General features: G+C 32.2%; 2 protein-coding genes across 2 annotated transcripts; one reads left to right on the top strand and one right to left on the bottom strand.

Moving 5' to 3' along the window:
- Positions 1-10,817: 10,817 nt before the first annotated feature.
- Positions 10,818-13,739, top strand: LOC139873049 (amino acid permease 6-like). The gene is made up of 7 exons (XM_071860982.1): positions 10,818-10,899; positions 11,603-11,836; positions 11,914-12,007; positions 12,095-12,309; positions 12,386-12,528; positions 12,755-12,982; positions 13,329-13,739. The coding sequence occupies exons 1-7, from the start codon at positions 10,818-10,820 to the stop codon at positions 13,737-13,739; spliced, it is 1,407 nt and encodes a 468-aa protein (XP_071717083.1).
- Positions 13,740-14,718: 979 nt separating this feature from the next.
- On the bottom strand, positions 14,719-17,097 carry LOC139871145 (uncharacterized). The gene is made up of 3 exons (XM_071858882.1): positions 16,917-17,097; positions 15,008-16,821; positions 14,719-14,933 (listed from the first exon to the last, which is right to left on the bottom strand). The coding sequence occupies exons 1-3, from the start codon at positions 17,095-17,097 to the stop codon at positions 14,862-14,864; spliced, it is 2,067 nt and encodes a 688-aa protein (XP_071714983.1). The 3' UTR covers positions 14,719-14,861.
- Positions 17,098-27,902: the final 10,805 nt, after the last annotated feature.

The following is a 27,902-nucleotide window of genomic DNA, read 5'->3' as shown; positions in this document are numbered from 1 at the left end:
ATTTCGTAGCATAATATGAACTCATTTATAAAAGCTTTTTCTTCATATTAGCGTTTTATAAGTTTAAATTCGGGTAGTACCTACCCGTTAAGTTCATACTTAGTAGCTAATATACAATTCAACTACTACAATTCTATATGAAAAACTGATTATAATAATATTTCGCGTTCAAACTTTTATACAATATTTTACAAACTTACAATACCGCTTATTTTACATAAAGCATGAAATATAGCACACAATAACTTTGATACAAGATAGTTGTGAAGATAATTCTAGCTAGTACACAAGTCGTTCAGCAAAGGCAATAAAGACACGTAATTCATACGTCCAGAAACAAGTCATGCATTCTGGTTTTACTAGGACTACTTCCCATCCTTGGTCTTGTGGAACATAACCGTTATGGCCGTTGATAAGACAGCGTGTTGTAACGTCGTCAAAGGGACGAGGGTTACGTAATGACCAACAGTCTCGTAATAACCTAAAAACTCATTTCTTACCCCAACTACCGACTCCGTCACTTGTGGGAACGTTTTGTTTAATAGTTGTAGCCCGATGTTCTTTTTCTCACTTTGGTGAGAAGCGAACATTACTAACCCGTAAGCATAGCATGCTTCTTTATGTTGCATGTTAGCCGCTTTTTATAAATCATGAAGTCCTATATTCGGATACATTGAGTCAAAATAATTTCTTAACCCGTTGCGTAAAATAGCATTTGGGTTCCCCGCAATATATGCGTCAAAGTAAACACATCGTAACTTATGGGTTTCCCAATGTGATATCCCCCATATTTTAAACGAAAGTCTCTTATAAACTAAGACATTCTTGGAACGTTCTTCGAATGTCTTACAAACTGATTTTGCCGTAAATAGTTGTGCCGAAGAATTCTGACCGACTCTAGACAAGATTTCATCAATCATGTCTCCGGGTAGGTCTCTTAAAATATTGGGTTGTCTATCCATTTTGTGTTTTTATACTGTAAAATAGACAAGAGTTAGATTCATAAAAAAATACTTATTAATACAAGCAATTTTTACATATATCATAAAGCATAAGCACACTATATTACATATATTACACCACACGAATACAACTATCTTATTCTGACTCGCTCGTTTCTTCTTCTTCGGTTTTGGTTCGTTTTGCCAAGTTTCTAGGGATATATGATGTTCCCCTAATACGAGCTGTCGTTTTCCACAACGGTTTAGAAAAACCTGGTGGTTTAGAGGTTCCCGGGTCATTGTTACAACTTAAGGGCTTCGGGGGTTGACGATACATATAAAGTTCATCGGGGTTGGAATTAGATTTCTATATTTTTATGCCCTTTCCCTTATTATTTTCTTTTGCCTTTTTAAATTCAGTTGGGGTAATTTCTATAACATCATCGGAATTCTCGTCGGAATCCGATTCCTCGGAGAATTGGTAATCCTCCCAATATTTTGCTTCCTTGGCGGAAACACCATTGACCATAATTAACCTTGGTCGGTTGGTTGAGGATTTTCTTTTACTTAACCGTTTTATTATTTCCCCCACCGGTTCTATTTCCTCCTCCGGTTCCTCCTCTTCCGGTTCTGATTCTTCTTCCGGTTCTGATTCTTCTTCCGGTTCTTCTCCGGGAACTTGTGAATCAGTCCAATATATATTCGACTCTTCGTTATTATTAGGTGAGTCAATGGGATTTGTGCTAGAGGTAGACATCTATCACACAATATCGAACATGTTAAGAGATTAATATATCACATAATATATACATGTTAATAATATATAGTTTCCAACAAAAATGTTAAGCAATCATTTTTAAAGAAAACACGGTCGAAGTCCAGACTCACTAATGCATCCTAACAAACTCGATAAGACACACTAATGCAAATTTTCTGGTTCTCTAAGACCATCGCTCGGATACCAACTGAAATGTCCCGTTCTTATTGATTAAAAACGTTCCATATTAATTGATTTCGTTGCGAGGTTTTGACCTCTATATGAGACGTTTTTCAAAGACTGCATTCATTTTTAAAACAAACCATAACCTTTATTTCATAAATAAAGGTTCAAAAAACTTTACGTAGATTATCAAATAATGATAATCTAAAATATCCTGTTTACACACGACCATTACATAATGGTTTACAATACAAATATGTTACATCGAAATCAGTTTCTTGAATGCAGTTTTTGCACAATATCATACAAACATGGACTCCAAATCTTGTCCTTATTTTAGTATGCAACAGCGGAAGCTCTTAGTATTCACATGAGAATAAACATGCTTTAAACGTCAACAAAAATGTTGGTGAGTTATAGGTTTAACCTATATATATCAAATCGTAATAATAGACCACAAGATTTCATATTTCAATACACATCCCATACATAGAGATAAAAATCATTCATATGGTGAACACCTGGTAACCGACATTAACAAGATGCATATATAAGAATATCCCCATCATTCCGGGACACCCTTCAGATATGATATAAATTTCGAAGTACTAAAGCATCCGGTACTTTGGATGGGGTTTGTTAGGCCCAATAGATCTATCTTTAGGATTCGCGTCAATTAGGGTGTCTGTTCCCTAATTCTTAGATTACCAGACTTAATAAAAAGGGGCATATTCGATTTCGATAATTCAACCATAGAATGTAGTTTCACGTACTTGTGTCTATTTTGTAAATCATTTATAAAATCTGCATGTATTCTCATCCCAAAAATATTAGATTTTAAAAGTGGGACTATAACTCACATTCACAGATTTTTTACTTCGTCAGGAAGTAAGACTTGGCCACTGGTCGATTCACGAACCTATAACAATATATACATATATATCAAAGTATGTTCAAAATATATTTACAACACTTTTAATATATTTTGATGTTTTAAGTTTATTAAGTCAGCTGTCCTCGTTAGTAACCTACAACTAGTTGTCCACAGTTAGATGTACAGAAATAAATCGATAAATATTATCTTGAATCAATCCACGACCCAGTGTATACGTATCTCAGTATTGATCACAACTCAAACTATATATATTTTGGAATCAACCTCAACCCTGTATAGCTAACTCCAACATTCACATATAGAGTGTCTATGGTTGTTCCGAAATATATATAGATGTGTCGACATGATAGGTCAAAACATTGTATACATGTCTATGGTATCTCAAGATTACATAATATACAATACAAGTTGATTAAGTTATGGTTGGAATAGATTTGTTACCAATTTTCACGTAGCTAAAATGAGAAAAATTATCCAATCTTGTTTTACCCATAACTTCTTCATTTTAAATCCGTTTTGAGTGAATCAAATTGCTATGGTTTCATATTGAACTCTATTTTATGAATCTAAACAGAAAAAGTATAGGTTTATAGTCGGAAAAATAAGTTACAAGTCGTTTTTGTAAAGGTAGTCATTTCAGTCGAAAGAACGACGTCTAGATGACCATTTTAGAAAACATACTTTCACTTTGAGTTTAACCATAATTTTTGGATATAGTTTCATGTTCATAATAAAAATCATTTTCCCAGAATAACAACTTTTAAATCAAAGTTTATCATAGTTTTTGATTAACTAACCCAAAACAGCCCGCGGTGTTACTACGACGGCGTAAATCCGGTTTTACGGTATTTTTCGTGTTTCCAGGTTTTAAATCATTAAGTTAGCATATCATATAGATATAAAACATGTGTTTATTTGATTTTAAAAGTCAAGTTAGAAGGATTAACTTTTATTTGCGAACAAGTTTAGAATTAACTAAACTATGTTCTAGTGATTACAAGTTTAAACCTTCGAATAAGATAGCTTTATATGTATGAATCGAATGATGTTATGAACATCATTACTACCTCAAGTTCCTTGGATAAACCTACTGGAAATGAGAAAAATAGATCTAGCTTCAAAGGATCCTTGGATGGCTTGAAAGTTCTTGAAGCAGAATCATGACACGAAGAATTTCAAGTAAGATTTCCACTCGAAATAAGATTGTTATAGTTATTGAAATTGAATTAAAGTTTGAATATGATTATTACCTTGTATTAGAAAGATAACCTACTGTAAGTAACAAAGGTTTCTTGATCTTGGATGATTATTTGGAATGGATTTAGAAAACTTGGAAGTAAACTTGCAATCTTGGAAGTATTCTTGATTTTATTAAACTAGAACTTTTAGAATTTATGAAGAACACTTGGAACTTGAAGATAGAACTTGAGAGAGATCAATTAGATGAAGAAAATTGAAGAATGAAAGTGTTTGTAGGTGTTTTTGGTCGTTGGTGTATGGATTAGATATAAAGGATATGTAATTTTGTTTTCATGTAAATAAGTCATGAATGATTACTCATATTTTTGTAATTTTATGAGATATTTCATGCTAGTTGCCAAATGATGGTTCCCACATGTGTTAACTGACTCACATGGGCTGCTAAGAACTGATCATTGGAGTGTATATACCAATAGTACATACATCTAAAAGTTGTGTATTGTACGAGTACGAATACGGGTGCATACGAGTAGAATTGTTGATGAAACTGAACGAGGATGTAATTGTAAACATTTTTGTTAAGTAGAAGTATTTTGATAAGTGTCTTGAAGTCTTTCAAAAGTGTATGAATACATATTAAAACACTACATGTATATACATTTTAACTGAGTCGTTAAGTCATCGTTAGTCGTTACATGTAAATGTTGTTTTGAAACCTTTAGGTTAACGATCTTGTTGAATGTTGTTAACCCATTGTTTATTATAACAAATGAGATGTTAAATTGTTATATTATCATGATATTATGATATATAATATATCTTAGTATGATATATATACAGTTAAATGTCGTTACAACGATAATCGTTACATATATGTCTCGTTTCGAAATCATTAAGTTAGTAGTCTTATTTTTACATATGTATTTCATTGTTAATACACTTAATAATATATTTAATTATCATTTAACATAATTAACCAAGTGTATCAATATCTTAATATGATTCATATGTACCTAGTAAGACGTTGTTATAACGATAATCGTTATATATATCGTTTTCGAGTTTCTTAAATTAATAGTCTCATTTTTATGTATATAACTCATTGTTAAAATACCTAATGAGATACATACTTATAATAAAATCATGTTAACTATATATATAACCATATATATGTCATCGTATAGTTTTTACAAGTTTTAACGTTCGTGAATCACCGGTCAACTTGAGTGGTCAATTGTCTATATGAAACCTATTTCAATTAATCAAGTCTTAACAAGTTTGATTGCTTAACATGTTGGAAACACTTAATCATGTAAATAACAATTTCATTTAATATATATTTAAACATGGAAAAGTTCGGGTCACTACAATCACCGTTCAATTTAAAATAATTTTACGAACAAAAAGCAATAAATTGTATTCGACACAGAGCTTCGATTCACTACCAACGGAGCATTTCTTTTTAGCAATAAATATGGAAGTAAATTTATTTACAGTTTAAGTCCTTAAAATATTTATGAACACGCAAATATAACTATTATAATATTAATTATACATGATGACTCCCTCGAGTACGATTATTTTGCTGAAATTACTAACAACTTTTCTAAATTTAAACTCGCAGGTTACACTTTTATTCAAAAAATACTTTTATATAATAATTCTAAAATAATATAACTTAAAATTTACTAACCATAATTTTATATAATAATTCTAAAATATATGACGTATATTTTACTAATTTTACGTTCAATTACAAATTTTCATTATACTCTTAAACTCAAAATAACTTTTAAAATTCGTCAACACCACGGGCTCTTAAACTTAAAAGGAATTTGTAAAATTTGTCAATACCACGGGCTCTTAAACTCAAAAGATTGTTTAAAATTTGTCAACACCACGAGCTCTTAAATAATTATTATAGTTTTCCTATTTTTTAGTATCGCTATTTACTTACTAATATGAACTGCAAATTACATTTTTTGCACGGTTTTTTACATACCCGTACAACGCACGGGCTCAAAAACCTAGTATATATATATATATATATATATATATATATATATATATATATATATAATAAAAAGAATTAAACATGTGATAAGTTAACCCTTTTTTTCCTTGTTTTGCAAGAAAAAGGAAAAGAAATTTTGCCTTGTCTTGGTTATAACTAGAAAAATATTCGGCCCGCGCGTTGCTGCGGGGCCTTTCAGATTGTATACTCATGTTTAACGTGACGTTATATATTTACAGAATTTAAAACACGTTAATGCGGGTGCGTTGTATACGAAAGATAGCGCGAAATATTTAGTTTTTTTTAAAAAAACGTCTGTTTCGCGTATATGAAGTTGCGTTATGTTCGTAAAATTATTTCGAGTTGAACGGCAACAATTTAACGTCTGTCACAAAATTGGACTATCTGTGGAAAACGTGCATACTTCTGGACTATTCAGTTGAAAAAATCAAGTTTGGACTATCCATCTGTTTTCCTGCAAACTTCACGGACTATCTGTATAATTTTGTCAAAATTTAATTCGCGGCGAGCAAGAAGATTTGGGCTATTAAAAATTTAGTTGGTGTTAGTTTTTGTTTTTTTAATAAAAATAACAACTTTACGTTTTATACCCCGAGAAACTCAGGAATTTACAGTTTGAACACTATAAGAGGTGAAATTTGAAAGTTTTGGGGTGTGTTTGAGTTTGTGGTTTGATCAACTTGGGGAGGCCTAAACGACATGTTTTGGCTCTCTCCATTTAGTATATAGAAACTGAGTAATTTACAGTTTGGACCCTGGATGAGGGGTGAAATTTGAAAGCTTAGGGATGTATCTGAGTTTGTCGTTTGATCAACCTGTGGAGGCTTAAACGACATGTTTTGGCTTTTCATTTAGTATATAAGATAAATAAATAAATAAATAAATGTTAGTGTAGCAAAATCAGGTAACATGGAGATTATAACAATGTTGCCTATATCTCACACATCACATGAGCACTTGGTAATCTATAGTTAATAAATTGGTAATCCTTAGAGAGTATTATGGACCAATATGGGTTTCACGAATAATGAATTATATATTGTTAACGAATAATGTTGTATGTTTTTGTCATTCTTATTTTGCGGGTATTAGTGTTTATTTATACACTTATGGCTTGGTTTTGTCATTTCTATATTGCTTTAATCCTTTGTTAAATATCTATAAACTACCTTAAGCTTGATCATTTACTTGTCCACCTTATTTTTAACCTAGCTACATGTGAATTAATCTTATTACATCGTTCACACCGATATTGATATTGAAATACTTTGTTAATTTCGCGAATCGTGGATTTTAAACTAGTAATATGTGATACGACACGAAAATAGTTAGAGTTGAATCTAAACAAGTTCTATTTTTAGTTATACTACATGTTAATGAGAATATTATTGACATATATTGTGATGTGATGTGATTTATTTACCAACTGATATTGAATAAAATTAGTTTTTTATTCCTTATACCACATAACATACATATATCCCAACATAAATACAAATATATTTGGAATTTTTTTTAGTATGGATTTTTTTAATCACCTCAACGAAATCAGATATAATGACATATACAATCTAAGTCTAACTATATATTTTTAATTAGATAAGCGTATTCAATCGCAATTGTTTAAATGATTAAATTAATCATAATTTGACCATTGATTTGAGTGATGAATGATGATACTATATCTGTTTCTCTCCTATTTTTACACCATTAATTTTATTCTCATCCATTGATTTGTAACTATTGATTATAATTCTAAGTAAAACCTTATAATTAGTTATTTACCTATCTATTAATGTAACACCCCAGCTTAACATGACCACAATATTGTCTGCTTTGTCCGTAGGCGCACGACTTTTTCTTGGCTACCACACACGAGAAGCACTTTTCCAGGAGGTCACCCATCCTGGTAGTGCTCTCGCCCGAGCACGCTTAACTGCAACGTACTCACACATCTGCTCTGCCTGTGGTCCCAAAACGCGTTGTGTCATTTAAGCGTGAGTATTACCTTATAATCCCATGATCACTCATGTATGTGGGTGATGCGGGATTTGTCTAGGGTGTTACATTCACCCCCCTCAGGGACTCATCGTCCTCGATGAGGTTTGCCCCACCACCCCCAACGGCACATGAGTGGCTCTGATACCATTCTGTAACACCCCAGCTTAACATGACCACAATATTGTCCGCTTTGCCCGCAGGCGCACGACTTTTTCTTTGGTGACCACACACGAGAAGCACTTTCCCAGGAGGTCACCCATCCTGGTAGTGCTCTCGCCCGAGCACGCTTAACCACAACGTACTCGCACTTCTACTCAGCCTGTGATCCCAAAACGCGTTGTGTCATTTAAGCGTGAGTATTACCTTATAATCCCATGATCACTCATGTTCGTGGGCGATGTGGGATTTGCCTAGGGTGTTACATTCCCCCCCCCCCTTAGGGACTCATCGTCCTCGATGAGGTTTGCCCCACCACCCCCAACGGCACATGAGTGGCTCTGATACCATTCTGTAACACCCCAGCTTAACATGACCACAATATTGTCCGCTTTGCCCGCAGGCGCACGACTTTTTCTTGGCAACCACACACGAGAAACACTTTCCCAGGAGGTCACCCATCCTGGTAGTGCTCTCGCCTGAGCACGCTTAACTGCAGAGTTCTCAAGAGATCTGCTGCGCTTGTGGTCCCAAAACGCGTCATACCCATTTTGACACTAAAACCCTAGTTTTGACCCATTAAGTCAAAATCTCACCATTTACAAGTTTTAACACCAAAACACATTTAACTCGGTTTAATACTTCAACTTAATCCATTTTAAGTTTATAAACCTCATTAAATCGCCAAATGGGTCATAATCACCACCAAACCCTAATTTGACCCAAAGTCACAATTAGTCAACCAAATAACCTTAAATGGGTTTCAATACTTCCATAATCACTAACTTAAGTGATTAAACTCAATTTCAAGTCCTAAACATGGCCAATTAGTTCACCAACCCAAAATCCACCAACAATTAACAATAAACCCAATTACTAGCATCACTAAACCCATTATCTAAAAGGGTTTTTCATCAAACTAACTCAAACCCTAACTTGAATATCAAATCAAATAGATGAAATTCGGAGTTTGAGCTTACCAATACTATCACAACGTAGCTAGGAACGAAAGGAACAACTTTAGAACTCGAGCTTTTGATCAATTCGGCCTCCTTCTTCACCAAAACCCTAAATCTCTCTCTAGAATCTCTCTCTCTCTCTCTCTAGATAGTTGGGAGTGATGAATGGATGTGAAAATGATCCAAAACTGATCCAAACCAGCTAATGTGGCTCACAAATCCGGCCCCAAGTGAAATTACCCAAATACCCTTCATTTAAACCAATTAAAACAAAGGATTCTGTCAGCGCCAAATGGCGCGGCGCGCCCCAAACCCGCGCGGCGCGCGATCCTACTGAAACAGTTTCTTTTGCATTTTAATTTATATACAATAAAACCCACACCCTTGAACACCATAATACACAAGTAAGATAATTAGCGATGTTTGTTTCTCCTAATTAATTATTCATTAATATTCATTACTAAATATTAATTAATTAAATTTACTATAAATTACTAATTAGCAACTATTAATATTTTACTAATAATAATCCGTTATGTTATGGGTAGAAATGTAATAACCCGTCCTACATCGAATTTTATTAGAATTTTAAGTTCCTTATAAGTGAAAAGTAGTGTGTTACTAATATTTTTCGTCATGGTATTTAGTTGAAACTGAAGATACTCGATTAGTCCACCGCTTTAGCTTGTGTGGAGCAATTGTCTCTCGAGTTGTGACGGGCAGGCTCATGCATCTCTTGGGGCCTAATGGAGGGTCGTTCCAGTTGGTATCATAGTCATTCATGGATCGTTCGAGATATTGTGGCAAATCTCATCAAGGACGACGAGTATTGGCAAATCCCACATCGACCGTGGATATGAGTATCTTGAGATAATGTTCGGCCTGACGAGGACCTCTACCAGTTTAAGTGGAGGATTTTGTAATAACTCATCCCACAACGGATTGATAAAGGAAGTCTGAGTCCCTTATAAACTTATAGTACTGGCTAACTAATATCTCCCGTCATAGTTTTTTTGTTAAAACTTGGAGTGCTTTAGCTTGTAATGGACGATTGCTTCTCGGTTGTGACGGGCACATAACTCATGCATCTCTTGAGACTGATTGCTCGATCTTTTCATGAAACTAGTGTTATCGTAAATAAATGTCATAAATGGCTATCGTATAACCTTTTAGACTACCAGAAAATTGATTGCACGTACCAATTTCAATTTCAATATCAAATATTAAATATTCTCCTACTTAAGCTCTAACTACGTATGTAGACAGGTAAACGTACTTGATTAATAACGAAGTTTGCACCAACAATATATAATTAAATGTACTTTACATCTCTCAAAAACACGTACATTGTCTTTAAAGAATTTGGATGGATTTACGGCAAGGTTAAAAAGTAAAAAGAATTTAGACAAAAAAAAAAAAAAAAAAAAAAAAAAGAAGTCAACCCATGAAAGTGTGAGAAATCAGAAGAGTAAATACTAGTAATTCAATGCTACGGAGTATTAATTACACCTGCCAAAACAAATGACATGTCAAGAAATATAAGAGACTGGTGGCATATTGCGGATCAATACAATGTACATTCACACAATAAGCAAAAGTTGAGTAACTTTTGTATTAAATTCAGAAATGAGTATTTAAATCACCTGTAATATTATTCTTCACAATTTTCAGGAATTGAGTCACAAACAACATGGAAAAAGGTTCAAGCTTTACACTGGAAAATGGAGATGACAATGGCTTTTTTGATGAGGATGGAAAGATTAGAAGAACAGGTATGCAATTGCATTTTCACTAATCATGAAGTGTATGTATAATGTTAAACACTTAGTGCCATAATTTTGGACTTGTTATATATTTTGATTTTGACAAGATTTTGGATTTGTATGTGTGACACTTAATTTTGACTAGCATCTTGCTCCTAATTCATTTTAAAAAATTCATGCCCATGTACAGTAACAACGGAGCTTGAACTTATATATTAGGGGTGAATATTATACTATCTAATTAAATTCTTTTAAAAGATATACGAATATACATAAGTTACTATCTAGGTTAATTTCATATATAATATTTTTTGAAAGGCAAACAATTGTCTTAATAAAATAACATTAACCACAGAAGCTAGCAGATACAACGACAAACTACGTACAACAACTCTAACACGACAATGATTTCATAAATTTTCGATACTTATTTAGTTTGATTTTTTTTTTTTTATATACGGCAGATAGAAGAAAATGTGAACTTCTGATATTACATATTTAGCTAGTTGTTACCGTTTTGGATATATGTTCTTCATAAGGACTCCAAATTAATCGATTCAAAATCCTAAATGCTCGTAAACGAAAGAACTACAAATTTCATTTCTTTTTGGAGGGGCGACAGCCCCTCCCAACCCCAATAATTCTCCGTCCCTACCGATGTATAAAAAAGTGAGCAGTTCATAATGCATTTAAATTTGTTTTGTTTTTGTAGGAACATTGATTAGTACAAGTACACATATCATAACAGCAGTGGTAGGATCAGGAGTGTTGTCATTAGCATGGTGTATGGCTCAGTTGGGTTGGATCACCGGTATGTTTTTACTTGTCACGTTCGCAATCATCACTTGGTTTACGTGTCTCTTGCTTACCGACTGTTACCGTTATCCCGACCATGTTACTGGTACCCGAAACTATACTTACATGCAAGCAGTCAAAGTTAGTCTCGGTAAGTCCATACTGCAAACATTACCAATTTTTTTTGGGGGAATTTTTTTTTTTTTTAATCATATGTTGTGTTAACAGGAGGTTTTAAATACAAATTATGTGGGATTTCGCAATACGGGACTCAAGTTGGTGCGACCATTGGGTATACCATCACGTCGGCCATTAGTATGGCGTAAGCATAATGACTTTATAAACTTATACTGTACTTTGTTTTGTGAAGTGTATTTAGCTGTCTAATGTTGGTTAACTGTAACTGCAGGGCGGTTAAAAGGTCAAACTGTTTTCATAAGTACGGACACAACAAAGGTTGTCATGAAATGAACAATTCGTATATGTTGATATTTGCAGCGATAGAGATTGTGCTGAGTCAGATCCCAAACTTTCACAAACTATCACTTGTTTCCATGGCTGCTACCATCATGTCTTTTGGTTATGCTAGCATTGGCATTGCTCTCTCAATCGCCAAAATTGCAGGTTCAGATTTATAATATAAGCATGATTTCTTGATTGTTTTCCATTTTCTGAATTCGGAAATTGTTGTGTGATAAAGGGGGTGCACAGTCAAAAACAAGCCCAACAGGGATACCGATTAGCCAAAGTATGACAAGCATGGAGAAAATGTGGAGTTCGTTTTCTGCAATTGGAGATATCGCTTTTGCTTATTCTTTCAGTCTAGTTCTTCTTGAAATACAGGCAATTAACCCCCCTCGACCTATTCAATGTATACATATATATGTGCTAATTAACCATTCGGGTGGTTAGATAAATGGGTCGGAAATGGTCACAGGATGGATACCCAGATAAGCCGCATACATCTGAGTAAAAAATAGTTTCCATCCCCAGTAGCCAGAGAAAACCTTATCGGTTTACCCGTTTATAAATGTGATACAGTAATTAATGGGTGTTTATGAAAATGTAGGACACACTAAAATCAAGTCCTCCAGAAAACAAAGTAATGAAAGGGGCTTCAACAATAGGAATTGCTGTATGCACCTTGTTGTACTCACTATGTGGAATACTTGGATACGCAGCGTTCGGTCATGATTCACCCGGAAATTACTTGACAGGGTTTGGTTTCTATGAACCGTTTTGGCTTGTCGATATTGGTAACCTTTGTGTCGTGATTCATCTTCTTGGAGGATACCAGGTACATATACATACATACATACATATAATATATATAATCACGCACGCACGTACGCGCGCACACACACAGAGGGAGAGAACCTAGAGAACTTAGTGTATACTCGGTGTATACGTACAGAGACCGAGAGGCCTCACACAGACTGAGATCAGTCTGTGTATGTATGTATGTATGTATGTATGTATGTATGTATGTATGTATGTATGTATGTATGTATGTATGTATGTATGTATGTATGTATGTATGTATGTATGTATGTATACACACACACACATACATAAACTACATTAACCACATTAGGATTATTAGCCATCTTTCAAGATTTTTAAACTCGCAGTACATTTTATAGGTACTTATACAACCTTTTTTCGCATTTGTGGAGAATTGGAGTCGGAAAAAGTGGCCAGAAAACAAATTTATAGAAAAGGAATATTGCATTGGCATATACAGTATCAATCTGTTTAGGTTAACGTGGAGGACGATGTATGTAATATTAGCAACGTTAGTCGCCATGATATTCCCGTTTTTCAACAGTTTTATGGGACTAATTGGTGCAGCAACATACTGGCCATTGACGATTTATTTTCCAATAGAAATGTATATTTCAAGGGCGAAGATTGAAAGGGCTTCGTTCAGGTGGTTTGGGTTGAAGATACTGAGTTTGGTTTGTTTGCTTGTTGCACTTCTTGCAGCAGCTGGATCTATTCAGGGACTTTTTGTGTCGGTTTCTAGTTTTGAGTTATTTCGTTCAGAGTCTTAGATCTAAGAAAAAAAAACTAAGTCTTGGCTGGTATAAACTTCATGGTAGCTTTATCTGAAACTGTAAACAAGTTATGAAATATCTTTAGTAGAATTATTTTAAAAATAATGCTACAAAATGTGCAGTTGGGTAAAGGGTAAAAATGGATTTTTGGGCTGAAACTGGTATATATGGTACCAGCCAAAACCTTTTTTTCCATTACAAAATTCTTGTTTTATGACAATTCTGAATTAATTTTTTGGACAAAAGCGATTTAGGTGCTCTTTTTTTTTTTACTAATAAACTTTGGACAACATTCGACCCGTTTGACTTGTTGGAAATAAACTACAACCCGCGACACATAATGAGTAAACAGGTCGAAGTTGTTAGCTCTAAATAACTAAATGTAAAACGAAGCATGAAACTTCTTGGTGTACCCACTTGGCCTGCACAGTTGACCATATTGCTGACTCTCCAGATAGCATCAAGAAATCAGCACACTGTGTAACTACTACATAGATGCATCAGCAACCATTTTACACTAAAAAGGTGTCAACTTTGAGATCAAAATAGATTACTTTTGGCATTACTAAATACATTTTGCCTGAAATTCGATGTTGGCTGTGACGCTAGTGTTATCGATTTGGACTATTCTGTATTAAACAGTTGGAGAACCTGTTCTAGTGGTATTTCGACTCAAGATTCATCTAATTCTTGAAAGAGTAGGTGACGAACGTAACAGGAAGGTGACGTGTCAACATGAGTATTAATCAAAGTAGACCGACTTTTTTTTAATGTGTTGGGCACGGTTGGTTTTTTAACCAGTTCTACTAAAAACAGTAAGCATTACTTACTAATAAAACCAACATATGCATGAGATCCTGTATGTAGTAGTCGAGATGAAAACAATTACAAATTACTAACATAAGTAACAATAACTAGAATAAAAGATACCAACACAACCAAAACTCTTTCATTAATTTTGATTAGAATCCAGTTACAAGAACACATAGTTGCTATCCTACTTTCAGAAAATTAATTGTTAAACCCGGAGTTACAAACTACGGTTCTAGTACTTCTAAAAAAACCCTAAAGAAATGCAAGTAATTTTAGAAATTACTTTAGAAAAACTGTTTGAAATGATCATGAAGAAATAGCATGATTCTTGAGCAGCCTGCTTGATCTCCTAATTGGTGTCAGCATCACTTCATCTCCCTAAAACACCAAATAAACAAGATTTAGTACACTTTAAATAAACAAGATTAAGTACTTGAATTTTAAAAACTCACTTTAATTGGGATTCTTTCAAAAGTAGTGAAGCTTCCATAAGATGGAGAACCCATTGAAAAATCTGATGAAGAAGAAGCCATTGACTCTCTTTTGTTGTTGTTCTTGTTACTGCTTTTCTTCATGTAACCCTTCTTAATGCTTGTTTCTGAAGAACACGACTCTTCGCACATATTGTCATCGTCATTAGCAGCTGGTTTGATTTTAATCATATAGTAAACAGCTGAAATAGCCATTATAGCAGTGGATAAAGCAACCAAAATGGTTGTGTTGACTGATTCAGTCAACAAATAAGTCAAAGTTTCTAATTCACTTGCATCTGTTGCTACTTCACTAGTCTTTATTTCACCAATCACCTCAACTTCTGATTTATCTTCTAGGTTCATTTTAGTTTCAGGAACACATGAATCTGCTGCAAGACTAGACTCACTTGTTGATTTGCTTAGAAGACCATCTTCCATGTTCAGTTTAGTTCCAGGAACAATTGAATCTGCTGCTACACTAGACCCATCTTCAGTTTCATTTGAATCTTCAGATCCAGATTCATCTTCATCTAGATCAAAATCATCATCAACTTCCATTTCTTTAAAACTTTCTTCTTTGACTACCTCCAATTCTTCATTGGATTCATGAAATTCTTGAATAATATCCATCCCAATATGGCGATTGAACACAATTTCTTCGTTTATAGAAGAAGTGGGAGTAATGTTAAAGAACTTTATGGAAAGGGTATCCTTATGGGTAGGAAAAAAATGAGACTTTTGGTCAGAAAGGTATGAAAGCAGATTGCTTGACCACTGTTTCACATTTTGAATAAGATCATCAAATGAATCTTTAGCAAATGCAGCCATTTTCAAAGATTCATGATATATCTCTGAAAAGCCAACTTCTTTGTAAATTGGCAAGTCCATGGGTGGAGAATCTGTAAAAGATAATGAAAAACAGGCTACAAGAAACATCACAAAAAGAAACGAAACAGTCTTAGATCGTGTAAAAAGGCGAGATCTTGATACTTTTTCCACCTTTTCTTCAGTTTGTTTCTCAACTGAAACAATATCAGATAAAATCCCAGATGACCCGTTAACCGAATCACTTAATTCAGCCTCTTTTTCATCCTTTTCTTGTTCTTCTTCTCCTTCTAATTCAGTGTCTGATGAAACTGAATTCTCAGAAAGATTAAAGCTATCTTCGAGCCTAAATCGATCATCATCCTCCCCATACTCATCTTTAGTAAGTAAACTTTCGATTCGAGGGTTTGGTTTATAACGAAGAAACTGAGGTCTAGGCGAAAGAAAATTCTTTTTCGGGTCATATGGCGGGACAAATGGGTCAGCATCAACAGGGGCTATAATGGGCGAAGTTATAGGAGAACAACAAAAAGGCCTATTCTTTACAAAATCAGACTCACAATCTTCAGTAACAATATCAGACAATGGTTCTTTTTCATCATTGGTTGATTTTAAAGTGACCTCATTAACAACAGAAGAAGTTTCAATAACAACTTCTTTTTGTTGTTCAACAACTGTTGATGATTCAAGTGTTTGATTAAAAGAAGTTGGTTCAGATTTCAAGTCAGAATCTTTACCATAGAATTGAACCCAAGGCCTAGTGACGTCATTTTTTTCGCCCAGAATTTTCTTTCTTGGAGATGGGTTGAACTTCGAAGCAGCTGAAATGGTTGGTGACATGAAATTTTTCGAACCTCCTTTTGCAGGCGATTTAAGCGCGTCTTTTTGATTCTCTTTTCCGTCTTGAAACATCGAAGATGTACTGTTACCAACGCTTTTTCGAACCAACATGTTTCTTTTTGGATGATCTAACAACACAAAATAGTAAATTATCAGAAACCTAATTACAATTAAAGAAAGAAAGAAATTAAATTCAAGAAACAAAATCTTTAATCTTTAATACCTGTTGTAGCAGGGGTGTTAGCTGGGGTAGGTGCGTTTAAGTTTTTAGGGCTTGTAAGAGAATTAGGTCTGGAAAAAGGGTTTCCGTTAAAACTTCTTCTGGTGTTCGAATTCGTTTCTGAATTTCTGAAATTTCTTGATGTAAGAGGAGAAGGGGATCGGTTTGATTCGATATTGGCCATTGCTGTTAGTTAATTTTTGATCAATTGGGGAGAAATTAAGATGATGAAGAAAGAAATCTTGAATATTTGAATGAATATGAATGAATTGAATTTGGGGGTTTTGTAACGTAAACTGAGGATTTGGGTTTGAAGAACACTTAAATGGGGATTTTGTATTGTGACCGTTAGGGATTTAATACTATTTTTATATTTATTTTCTTTGAAATAAAAAGGGGAAAAAAAAAAAGATGTGTAATTGTGTAGCCGTTAGGTTTGACCCTTTCTCTTGTTACTACTGTACTACTATTTTAAAATTCTACTTTTCTTTGGTAAAGTAAGGATTTAACTTTATTTATCTTTTTTTTTAATTATAAATAAAAAACTTGTATACTTCTATATACCGAGCATAAACAAGTAAACAATTTACAATACGAATCTTGTCACTTAGTTTTTGTTTACAAATCTTATTGTTGTAAATGGGTTTTTAGATTTGAATTTTAAAAATTGAGTATACATTATAGATAATTACCGTATAATTTTATTAATTATAATTATAATTATAATAATTAAATTATCAGTCGTTGTAAAATGTCATAATAATGGTGTTTGAATAATGGGTGCTAATTATTACTAGATAATTGTGATTGTGTAGTGAGAGTGAAAATGGATGTGTGTGTTGAAAATGGTTGGGAATTAGAGTATTTATAGCGGTAGAAGTCTTCAAAATTGCACCTCAAATCTCGTCTGATAATTGCAGTTCAACACTTAAAATAGGTGTCGGGATACCGATGTGTGTAAGTCTCGGGCAAAAATCAATATTAAAAATGGAATCTTGAAAACAAATCTCCTGGTATCGTTCTTTATGCCCTTGGTACCGACACCAGAGGGTGTCAGTTTTGCTATCCCCCTAGGTCCCAATACTAGCACCCCTCAGTTTAGCGTGGTCCCTCAGTCACGACACCCACAAAGGGTGTCGGTCCCGACCTTGTTTGCTCCCTAACCGACCGGTACATGGGAACCGGTCGGTTTTTGTCTTCGGACGCTTGTTCTGGGTGCGATTCTCGATCGTTCACTGTTTTGGCCATGGTTTCTTTATTATAAGTCCGTTTTCTTCGATTCTTGCGTCATTAGATTTGCTTTTCCGATATCTACAAAATAAGCCAATAAAAGGTAATTTATGGGCCTTTTATTCGATAAAGTATTTAAAATGGGTCATATAACGCAAGTAAAAACGTGACTTTTAGCGCGTTATCACTACCCCAACACAAATGAAGTGGCTACCTAAGCTACTAGGCTATGACTATGAAATATTGTAAAAAAAAGGTGGAAAATGCAGCTGCAGATTCCTTATCGAGACTGCAAACTAGTGCTCAACTTTTTCACCTACTGTTGACCACTATTAGCACTGATTTACCTCGGAAGATTAGGTCTAAGTGTGGAGCAAGATATCGACTTGCAACAAATCATTGACATTGATCAAGCATATTTTCACGAGGTCAAGGTGAACTTATGCTTGAGTGCATAGTAGGGTTTAAGGACTAACAACATTCGGACCTCCGACACTTAGTCGTGGATAACCCACATCGGTATCGTTTCGATTCCGACAGGGTGGCCGGTTTTGAGAGTCCACCAACAACCTATCATACGAGGTTGAGTGGACCAAAAACATGAAGGTTTTATAGTTTGAGACATACCTGAAAGTCTTAGAGATCGTATGAAACTGTCATAACCCGTCCTTAACCCTAAGAACGAGTTAGATAACGTATGATTTCATTGCGAGGTATTGACCTCTATATGAGACATTTTTAAAAGAAAACTGCATATATTTTACATTACAAACCACAAATCTTATTTTTGATACAAGCTTTAGACGATAGAAAGATGATTATCGTTTAGCGATAATCTTCGACTTACAAACTTTACAAATAATGATAACAACACGATTTCTAGTATATTTTACAACACAAATCCTCGGGTATGCAGTTTTATTTTTGACACAAATATGCGTACGCAAGATCCTGCTCAAATTCAACATAATGCAGCGGAAACTTCTAATTATCACCTGAGAATAAACATGTTTAAAACGTCAACATAAAGTTGGTGAGATATAGGTTTAGTGCCGGCAGCAATATATATATAGACCACAAGATTTCATATATAAACAGTTTAATAAAAATATTCTAAGTGGTTGAGCACTTGGTAACCATACTTAACATTTAATCGCGTCGCATATTCCCTTTATTATGAAATCTTACTACACCGTACCAAGTGTAGTCACGAAACGAAGTACTGTGCAACCGTTGAATACTGGTCGTCCAGTCCGGTTGGGGTTGTCAGGCCCGATAGATCTATCAACAGGATTCGCGTTTACAATACCGCTGTAAATATTAGTTACCAAGCTACAGGGAAGTATGCCAGTGGTACAACTCAACGTAGAATATATTTTTCAATTACTTGTGTCCATAACGTAAAACATAAAATACATGTATTCTCATCCCGAAATATTTAGAGTTTAAAAGTGGGACTATATACTCACTTTCGTCTTGAAGATATGTAATTTCGACTTGGTCTCCGATTGATATCACAAACCTATCCATATATAGTTTATCAATATATTTCTATTTTAAACAATCGTCACATATATATACTTTTTATACTTTTAATAGTTTTAATAATTTCTTAGTCCGTAGTTAGCAGTCCGATGTTAGTAATTCAATTTTAATGGTTCATTTTTAGGTGTTTAATAAACCCCCAATGAAATAAATAAAAACCCCCATCGTATATGTATTGGTCGAGATTAATCTTGACCCATGGTACCGGTGTTGTCAAATGACGTGTTGCGTACATAAAGTACCGGTGTTGTCAAATGACGTGTTGCGTACAATCATGGGATCTTATGATTAATCTTCTCGTATTGTTTACGGGTGATCCTGAACCATATAAAATTAAATTATGAGTACATATATATAAAATATCATGTTATTTTAAAAAGATGTGATTTATTTAATTTTCTCCAATTATTTTCGTAGCCAAACTAGTCTTAGATATCCGATCTCGTTTTGGTCATAGTTTCTTCGTTACAACTCCGTTTTCGTTGATTCAACTTGCCACTTCCTTGGATCGAGTCCCTCTTTAAGACTATGAACTGTAAATACCTTAGTTTGTATTCGAAATCATAGGTCATAGGTCAAACTTTAGTGAAACTTATGAAGTTAATCATTTTCCATCATGTAAACAACCTTAAATGATTATTTTTCTAAAAATACTTATACTTTGAGTTAAATCATGAAATTTTTATGTATTATCATATTCATAGTAAAAATCATTTTTCCAGAAAATAAACCTCCAATTCAAAGTTTAAGATGGTTTTTAATTATCCAACCCAAAACAGCCCCCGGTTGCACCCCGACGTCATAAAAACAGTTTTTAAGGTGTTCTTTGAAAAACCAAGTTATACCTTGTTAAATTAGCATATTTTTAAGTTATATTACAGGTCTTGAAGTATTTTAAAAGTTAAGTTAGAAGGATCTATTTAGTTTGCGAACAAGTTTGAAATCATTCAAACTATGTTCTAGTTTATAAACTCTTATATATATAGCTATAAATATATGAATTGAAAAAGAGTTGAAGTAGAGTTTTTACCTCAAGTTTAAAATGTAAAGTTGCTGGAAAGAAGTAGTAAAATAAAAGTTGAGAGAGTTCTTGCAAGTGTGTGTGAAAATTGGAAGTAAAATTTGGAAAATGAATGTGTAAAAATGAGTTAGAAATGGTGCTTATTTATAGGCTTGAAAATTTGGTTTTTAGTGAAAATATCTAAGATAAGTTAAAATTTATTATGTCATGAATGACATATTATTCCAATAATTGAAGATTTCTATTGGTATATACCAATAGTAAATACTTCTAGAAGCTGTGTATAGTACCCTAGATATACGTATAGGATTATTGAGGAAACGGAACGAGAATTCAAATATAACTATCTTTTGTAAATATACTTATATTGTTTTATGTATAAAAGCCCTTTAAAAATGATTAAATACATTACTTATACGATATATGTATAAACATTATAAATCATCAGTATTTATGTCAAATAACGTTACGTATGGTTATTGTTTTGAAAACTTAAGTTAGTAGTTTCAAAATATACTTATGACTTTTTGTTATTAATACAAAATGAGATATTAAAACATCCTGAGATCATGTTAAATATGTATGTATAATTATCATATATTGTATAGTTCGTGATATCATCGGTCAAACTAGACGGTCAAACGTTGTGTAAAACTCTTTTCAAAAACATAAATCTTAACAATTTGGATTGCTTATCATGTTGGTAAGGTTTAATTTATATAAATATTAATCTTATAAGTATAGAACGATCGAAAAAGTGCGGGTCATTACAGAAACTTTGTTCGTACGACGAAGATTTGTATGTTTTGGTTTACGTATGAGTAAACGAATGAATGTGTATATATTTTTAGGGTTTATGAGCTATGTATTTATAGGCTCACGAATTAGGGTTTCAATAGAATCTCTTCCCTAATTAAATGCAATCTTATCCCAACTAACTTTCGTTATTTAAGGAAAAGAATCCGAATTGATTATACCGTACATTCTTCTAGAATGTACTGGACCCTTATGCAAGTATACAAAACTCGCATCAGATGGTATAGGCACATAGAGTGCGGCTATACTCGTGCCATATCTCTGACATGACAGTTTTGTGTGCGGTTTAGGGCTTTGTATGCGCATCCGCATTGTCCTGCGGATATGCGTATCATTAAGTCCCCCAGTTCGATGTTATATACAATGAAAATTAGTGTATGACGTCAAACTAGTATGAAAAATGTACACTTAATGAACCACAACAACACCTTTGATCCAAATTAGCATGCTTAATGACTTTGCTAAAAAAATCTTAGTTGGATTCCAAATATAACCGGACAGTGTGTAAGGTTATTTAAATATTTATGCTTAACCGGATACTGTGTTAGCATTAAATGCAATGTATGCGTATAGTCACCAAACTGTCTTTTCGGCTGCATTTCCTGCACCCGATGTGACGACCCGGGAATTTCTGACTAAATTTAAACTTTATCTTTATATGTTTCTGACACGATAAGCAAAGTCTGTAATTTTTAACCTCAAAAGTTTTGGAACTATAGTCACGTAATCAATTACTCTCTGACTAATTCCGATGATTCACGAACCATTGTTTGTAAATAAAATTGTACATATATATATGTAAATATAAATATGTGTAGTAATTTAAAATTATAAAATATAATTTAAACATTGGAATTAGATATGTTAAATAAGATACAAAATAATTAAGTAAAATTTAAAATGAATATATAGACATATGAGATTTATGTATATTATTAAATAATATATATATAGTTAAATGATAAAGATTCAGTAAAAGTTACTATATAATATATTATATGATTATTAAATATTACATAATTAACAATATATTATTAAACAAATTAAATAAGATTTTATTACTTTCATTACTATTATTAATACTAATATTAATATTAATAATTAATATCAGTATTAGTTATACTGTTATAGATAATAGATATAGATAAGAAATCTAATGCAATTAAGTTGTTACCTTTACTAATATTAATATTACTTTCACTACTATTATTAGAATATGTAGTTAATATTAATAACAAAGTTATTATTAATATTTTGTATATTACATAAATATGAAATTGATACAACTGAATTGTTACATAACTACTATTAATATTAGTGTTATTAGTATTGTTGTTATCATTATTCATATCATAATTAGTAGTAAGATTATAATTTTAATTACTATAAATGGTTATGTATTATTATTATCTTTATTAAGATTATTAATATCATTAGTATTATAACTAATAATAAAATTTTAATTTTAGTATTTATGATTAATATTAGTATTATTATTGGATATTATTATTACCATTAATAATTAGTATTATTATTATTATTATAAATTATTATTGATATCATTTTTAGTATTATTTGATAATATAACATTATTATTATTATTATTACTATTATTATTATTAATTCAATTATTAATAGGATTTTAATTAATTATAATTACTAATAATTAATATATTAATATACATTATATTATAGAACGTACTCATTTGCAATCAGGATCTGTTATCAGTAGCTCTCAATCTGTAGCATTATCATGTTTCTGTCCCCTATTGTGATTCAATCAATAGAAAACATCCAAACTCAGTAGATAACGTAATCTGCTTTTATATATTTTTTTTTCTTATTTAATTCCTGTTATATTTGTACTGGCTGTCGACTGATTCCATTATAAGATTGACTAATTCATTGTAATATTGGATCCATTCGAACTACCTTCCATTTCCAATATCAATTTCAACAACCCAATACTGTTAAATTAGTTAAATTAATAATATTTTTTTTAAACAGACTGCAAAACCCGTTCTTCAACTTTTGAGCCAAATCACGATTCTGTGTCGCATTTAAAAATCTATAAATGGAGGATTGTTAGAAATCCTTCATTTAATCTATATATAAAGTTTCAGTTCTTAATTCATAAAATCAAAGTCGAATTTCGAAGTCAAAGATATATTTTCAAAAGTCAAAATAATAGTTCTTCTCAAAATTCATTTTTAATTCGATGTTTCAGATTCAATTAGGTATACAGATAGTTTCTAAAGGGGTTTTGCAACCTATTTCATTAAGTAAGTTTTTGTTAAAACGATCTCTATTTAAAAATCAAGATTTTTTTTTCTGTATGCGTCGAGACTGCAGTAGCAGTTTTTATTTTTATTTTTTTATTTTTTTTTCTCGTTTTCCTTTTAATGCTAACATATGACATCTGATTTCTATTATTTACAAATGTTTTAAAATATCTTAATTGGGACAATTTAAAACTGTCTTGGCCGATTTATATGTTTGAAAAGAAGATGAAAGGGAAACAGAAGTTAATAGGTTAAATAATATTTAGAAGAGTTATAATCAGTAAAAATCGAATGGATCAGTTGGTTAAGGTTGTTTGTGTGTATCCGAGAGGTATCGGGTTCGAGTCCGGGCAAGGATAATTATATTCTTTTTGGAACCTATTCTTGTGAGGTAGTAGTCTTTTATTGTTATTGTTATTACTTCATTATTATTATAATTATTATTATTATTATTATAATTATTATAATTATTATTAATATTGTTATCATTATTATTGATTATGGTTATTATTAAGATAAGTGTTATTAGTTCCTAAGAATTAAAGTATAATTATTATTATTATCATTTATCTAATTAATAGTATTATCATTATTATTATTACTAATATTATCATTAAGTATTATTATTATTATTATTATCACTATATTATTATTATTATTACTAGTATTAGTATTAGTATTATTATTATTATTAATATTATTATGATTATTATTGTAATATTATGATTATCGTCATTAAGATGATTATGAACATATTAACAACATTCATGTTACAAAATTAATAATAAAAGTGATACGATAAAAATTATGAAAAATGGTCATAATTATTTGAATATAGGTACAATTATGAATACGATTACAAATTTAAGTTATAGAAACTGTAGTCATAAGTTTAGAAATTATAAGAAACTTAGGATAAATCTGATATGTATTATTAGCACTGATATTATTATCATTTACTAGAAGTATCATTTTAATTAAAATTATCAAAATTAGCATTTTTATTAAGATTACCATATACATTAAAATAGATACTATTACTACTAATATTATTACTATTATTATTATCATTACTATTATCATTCTTGTCAATACTGGTATTATTACAAATAGATATTTTATACAACAATACATTACAATAATATTAATATTACGTATCATTATATGGTTATTATTAAAATGATAATTACTAAATTATATATATAAAATGTATCAGTTAATACACAAATATATATTGTTATCATATATAAAACCTTACATATATATGTATAATATAAATAATGATAAATATTAACTATATAAAATATATAAATTAAATATATTAAAATGATCCAAATAACATGAAATATAACAAGTATATTATTAATAATAATATATATAAACTTGCTCGATTACGATTATATGTTTTAATAAATATACAATTGATATAGGTTCGTGAATCCGAGGCTAACCCTGTATTGTTCAATATAGTCATATGTATTTTTACTACAAAATACATTAGGTGAGTTTCATTAATCCCTTTTTAAATGCTTTTGCAATATATATATTTGGGACTGAGAATACATGCGCTGTTTTTATAACTGTTTTACGAAATAGACACAAGTAATTGAAACTACATTATATGGTTGAATGATCGAAACTGAGTATGCCCCTTTTTATTAAGTCTGGTAATCTAAGAATTAGGGAACAGACACCCTAATTGACGCGAACTCTAAAGATAGATCTATCTGGCCCAACAAGCCCCATCCAAAGTACCGGATGCTTTAGTACTTTGAAATTTATATCATGTCCAAAGAAGGATCCCGGAATGATGGGGATATTCTTATATGCATATTGTGAATGTCGGTTACCAGATGTTCAATCCATATGAATGATATTTTTGTCTCTATGCATGGGACATATGTTTATGAGAAATGGAAATATGAAATCTTGTGGTCTATTAAAATTATGAAATGATTATTTATGATAAACTAATGAACTCACCAACCTTTTGGTTGACAATTGAAAGCATGTTTATTCTCAGGTATGAAAGAAATCTTCCGCTGTGTATTTGCTCATTTTAGAAACATTACTTGGAGTCATTCATGGCATATTTCAAAAGACGTTGCATTCGAGTCGTCGAGTTCATCAAGATTATTATTAAGTCAATTATAGTTGGATATATTCTGAAATTGTATGCATGCCGTCAATTTTCGTTGTAAAGAAAGAATGTCTTTTAAAATTGAATGCAATGTTTGTAAAATGTGTCATATAGAGGTCAAATACCTCGCGATGTAATCAACTTTTGTAAATCGTTTATAATCGATATGGATTTTGTCCGGATGGATTAGGACGGGTCTTCATAGTTGGTATCAGAGCAGAGGTCTTAGTGAACCAGGTATGCATTAGTGTGTCTAACTGATAAGTCGTTAGGATACATTAGTAAGTCTGGACTTCGACCGTGTCTGCATGTCAAAAAGTTTTGCTTATCATTTTGTGTCGAAAATTATCTGCTTATCATTCTTAGTCTAGACACGTCTTGCTGCATTGACTGCATGAATAGTGTATAGACAAAATTCATATCTTAGCGTATCTGACAATTCATATCTTAGCGTATCTGTTACTGTAGACCTTGCCTGATATCTCTCGTAAATTTCTCCTTAATTTAAGGGATCCTGGTACTATATATATCTATGCAAATTATGCATTGAGAATACCATCCAACTATAAATTGCTGTCACTAAACTCTTCATACCAAAAATCTTTCCTGAGATCGCGTAAGATGGCCTCTACGAATCAACCAAGTTCCTCTGACTCTGAAGACAGCGTGACAGGAGCACACCAACCAATCAACTACCGTGATTACTGGAGAAAATGGGGGTGGGTTCGCGACATACTCACCCTATGGAGAAGGGAAGAAGGTACTCCATATCATGAATCGAATCTACCACCTAACCTTGGAGTACTTGACCCGCTCACCGGCGAACCCGTTCGCAACACCGTTTATACCCTATTTGCAAGAATTTTTCGTCTTGAATCTACCATTAACGGAACTAGAGAAGATATCCGACCACTACCTCACACTGATAATGGTTAGTAGAAGAAGTTAAAGAACTCCGAGCTCGAGTATTAACTTTAGAGAGCACGATATACAATTTGCAAGCACCAGCTGTATCACCAACGCCGGTACCATCACCAGCCTCAGCACCAATGGGACAAGTACAACCAACAACCCAAGTTTCAACAATCCATGCCTCAACATCTCATTCTGTACCTCGAGTATAATCATCATTCTACGAATCGTTCTACATCATTTATCTTCATTCGACATGGCGATTAGGTAATCTCTAATGTTTTAGAGATTATATATTCTTATTCTAACGGTAAATCAAATGAGTTTAATATCATATTGACTCATTAAATCCATAATTACGTCTGAAGAAAATATATATGTATATATGTTTTCATAAAGATTGTAATTAAAATTTTTATTGTACAAACTGTTAATGGTGAAAATATTTTAACGGGTAGGTAATACCCGAGGAATATTTAGATTTCGCATTAATAAGTTACACTGTACATTCTTCGAATCTGATTCAACAGTCATTTACTATCCTACTTGCAACCACAGCTATACGAATCCGTTCATCACAGAATAACCATTTTCATTCAATTTCATATTTGGATTTTGACCTATTAGAATCCGACAAGTGGCATAATGAAGAAAATATTGGACAAAATAAAATTTGTTAGAAACAAACAAATTAACTATGAGAAATTTTGTTAAGAATCCACGCTAACAAAATCCTAGCTAACAGATTACATTTTATTTATCGCAATTTATTTTATCGCAATTTACATTCTCGCAATTTTATTTATCGTCATTAAATTTCTGTTATTTACTTTACGCACTTTATTTATCGTTATTTAATTTTCTCTTATATATTTTACGCACTTTAAATATCGGGACACGTATACAAGGTTTTGACATATCATATCGACGCACCATAGACACTCTATATGCAGTAATGATCGAGTTCTCTATACAGGGTTGAGGTTGATTCTACAATAATATATATAGTTTGAGTTGTGATCGAGTCTGAGACGTATACGGGC

The sequence above is a fragment of the Rutidosis leptorrhynchoides genome, chromosome 10, assembly GCF_046630445.1.
Source record: "Rutidosis leptorrhynchoides isolate AG116_Rl617_1_P2 chromosome 10, CSIRO_AGI_Rlap_v1, whole genome shotgun sequence".
Lineage (NCBI taxonomy): Eukaryota > Viridiplantae > Streptophyta > Magnoliopsida > Asterales > Asteraceae > Rutidosis > Rutidosis leptorrhynchoides.
The sequence above is the reverse complement of the archived record's forward strand: the minus strand, read 5'-3'. Positions and strand labels throughout refer to the sequence as shown.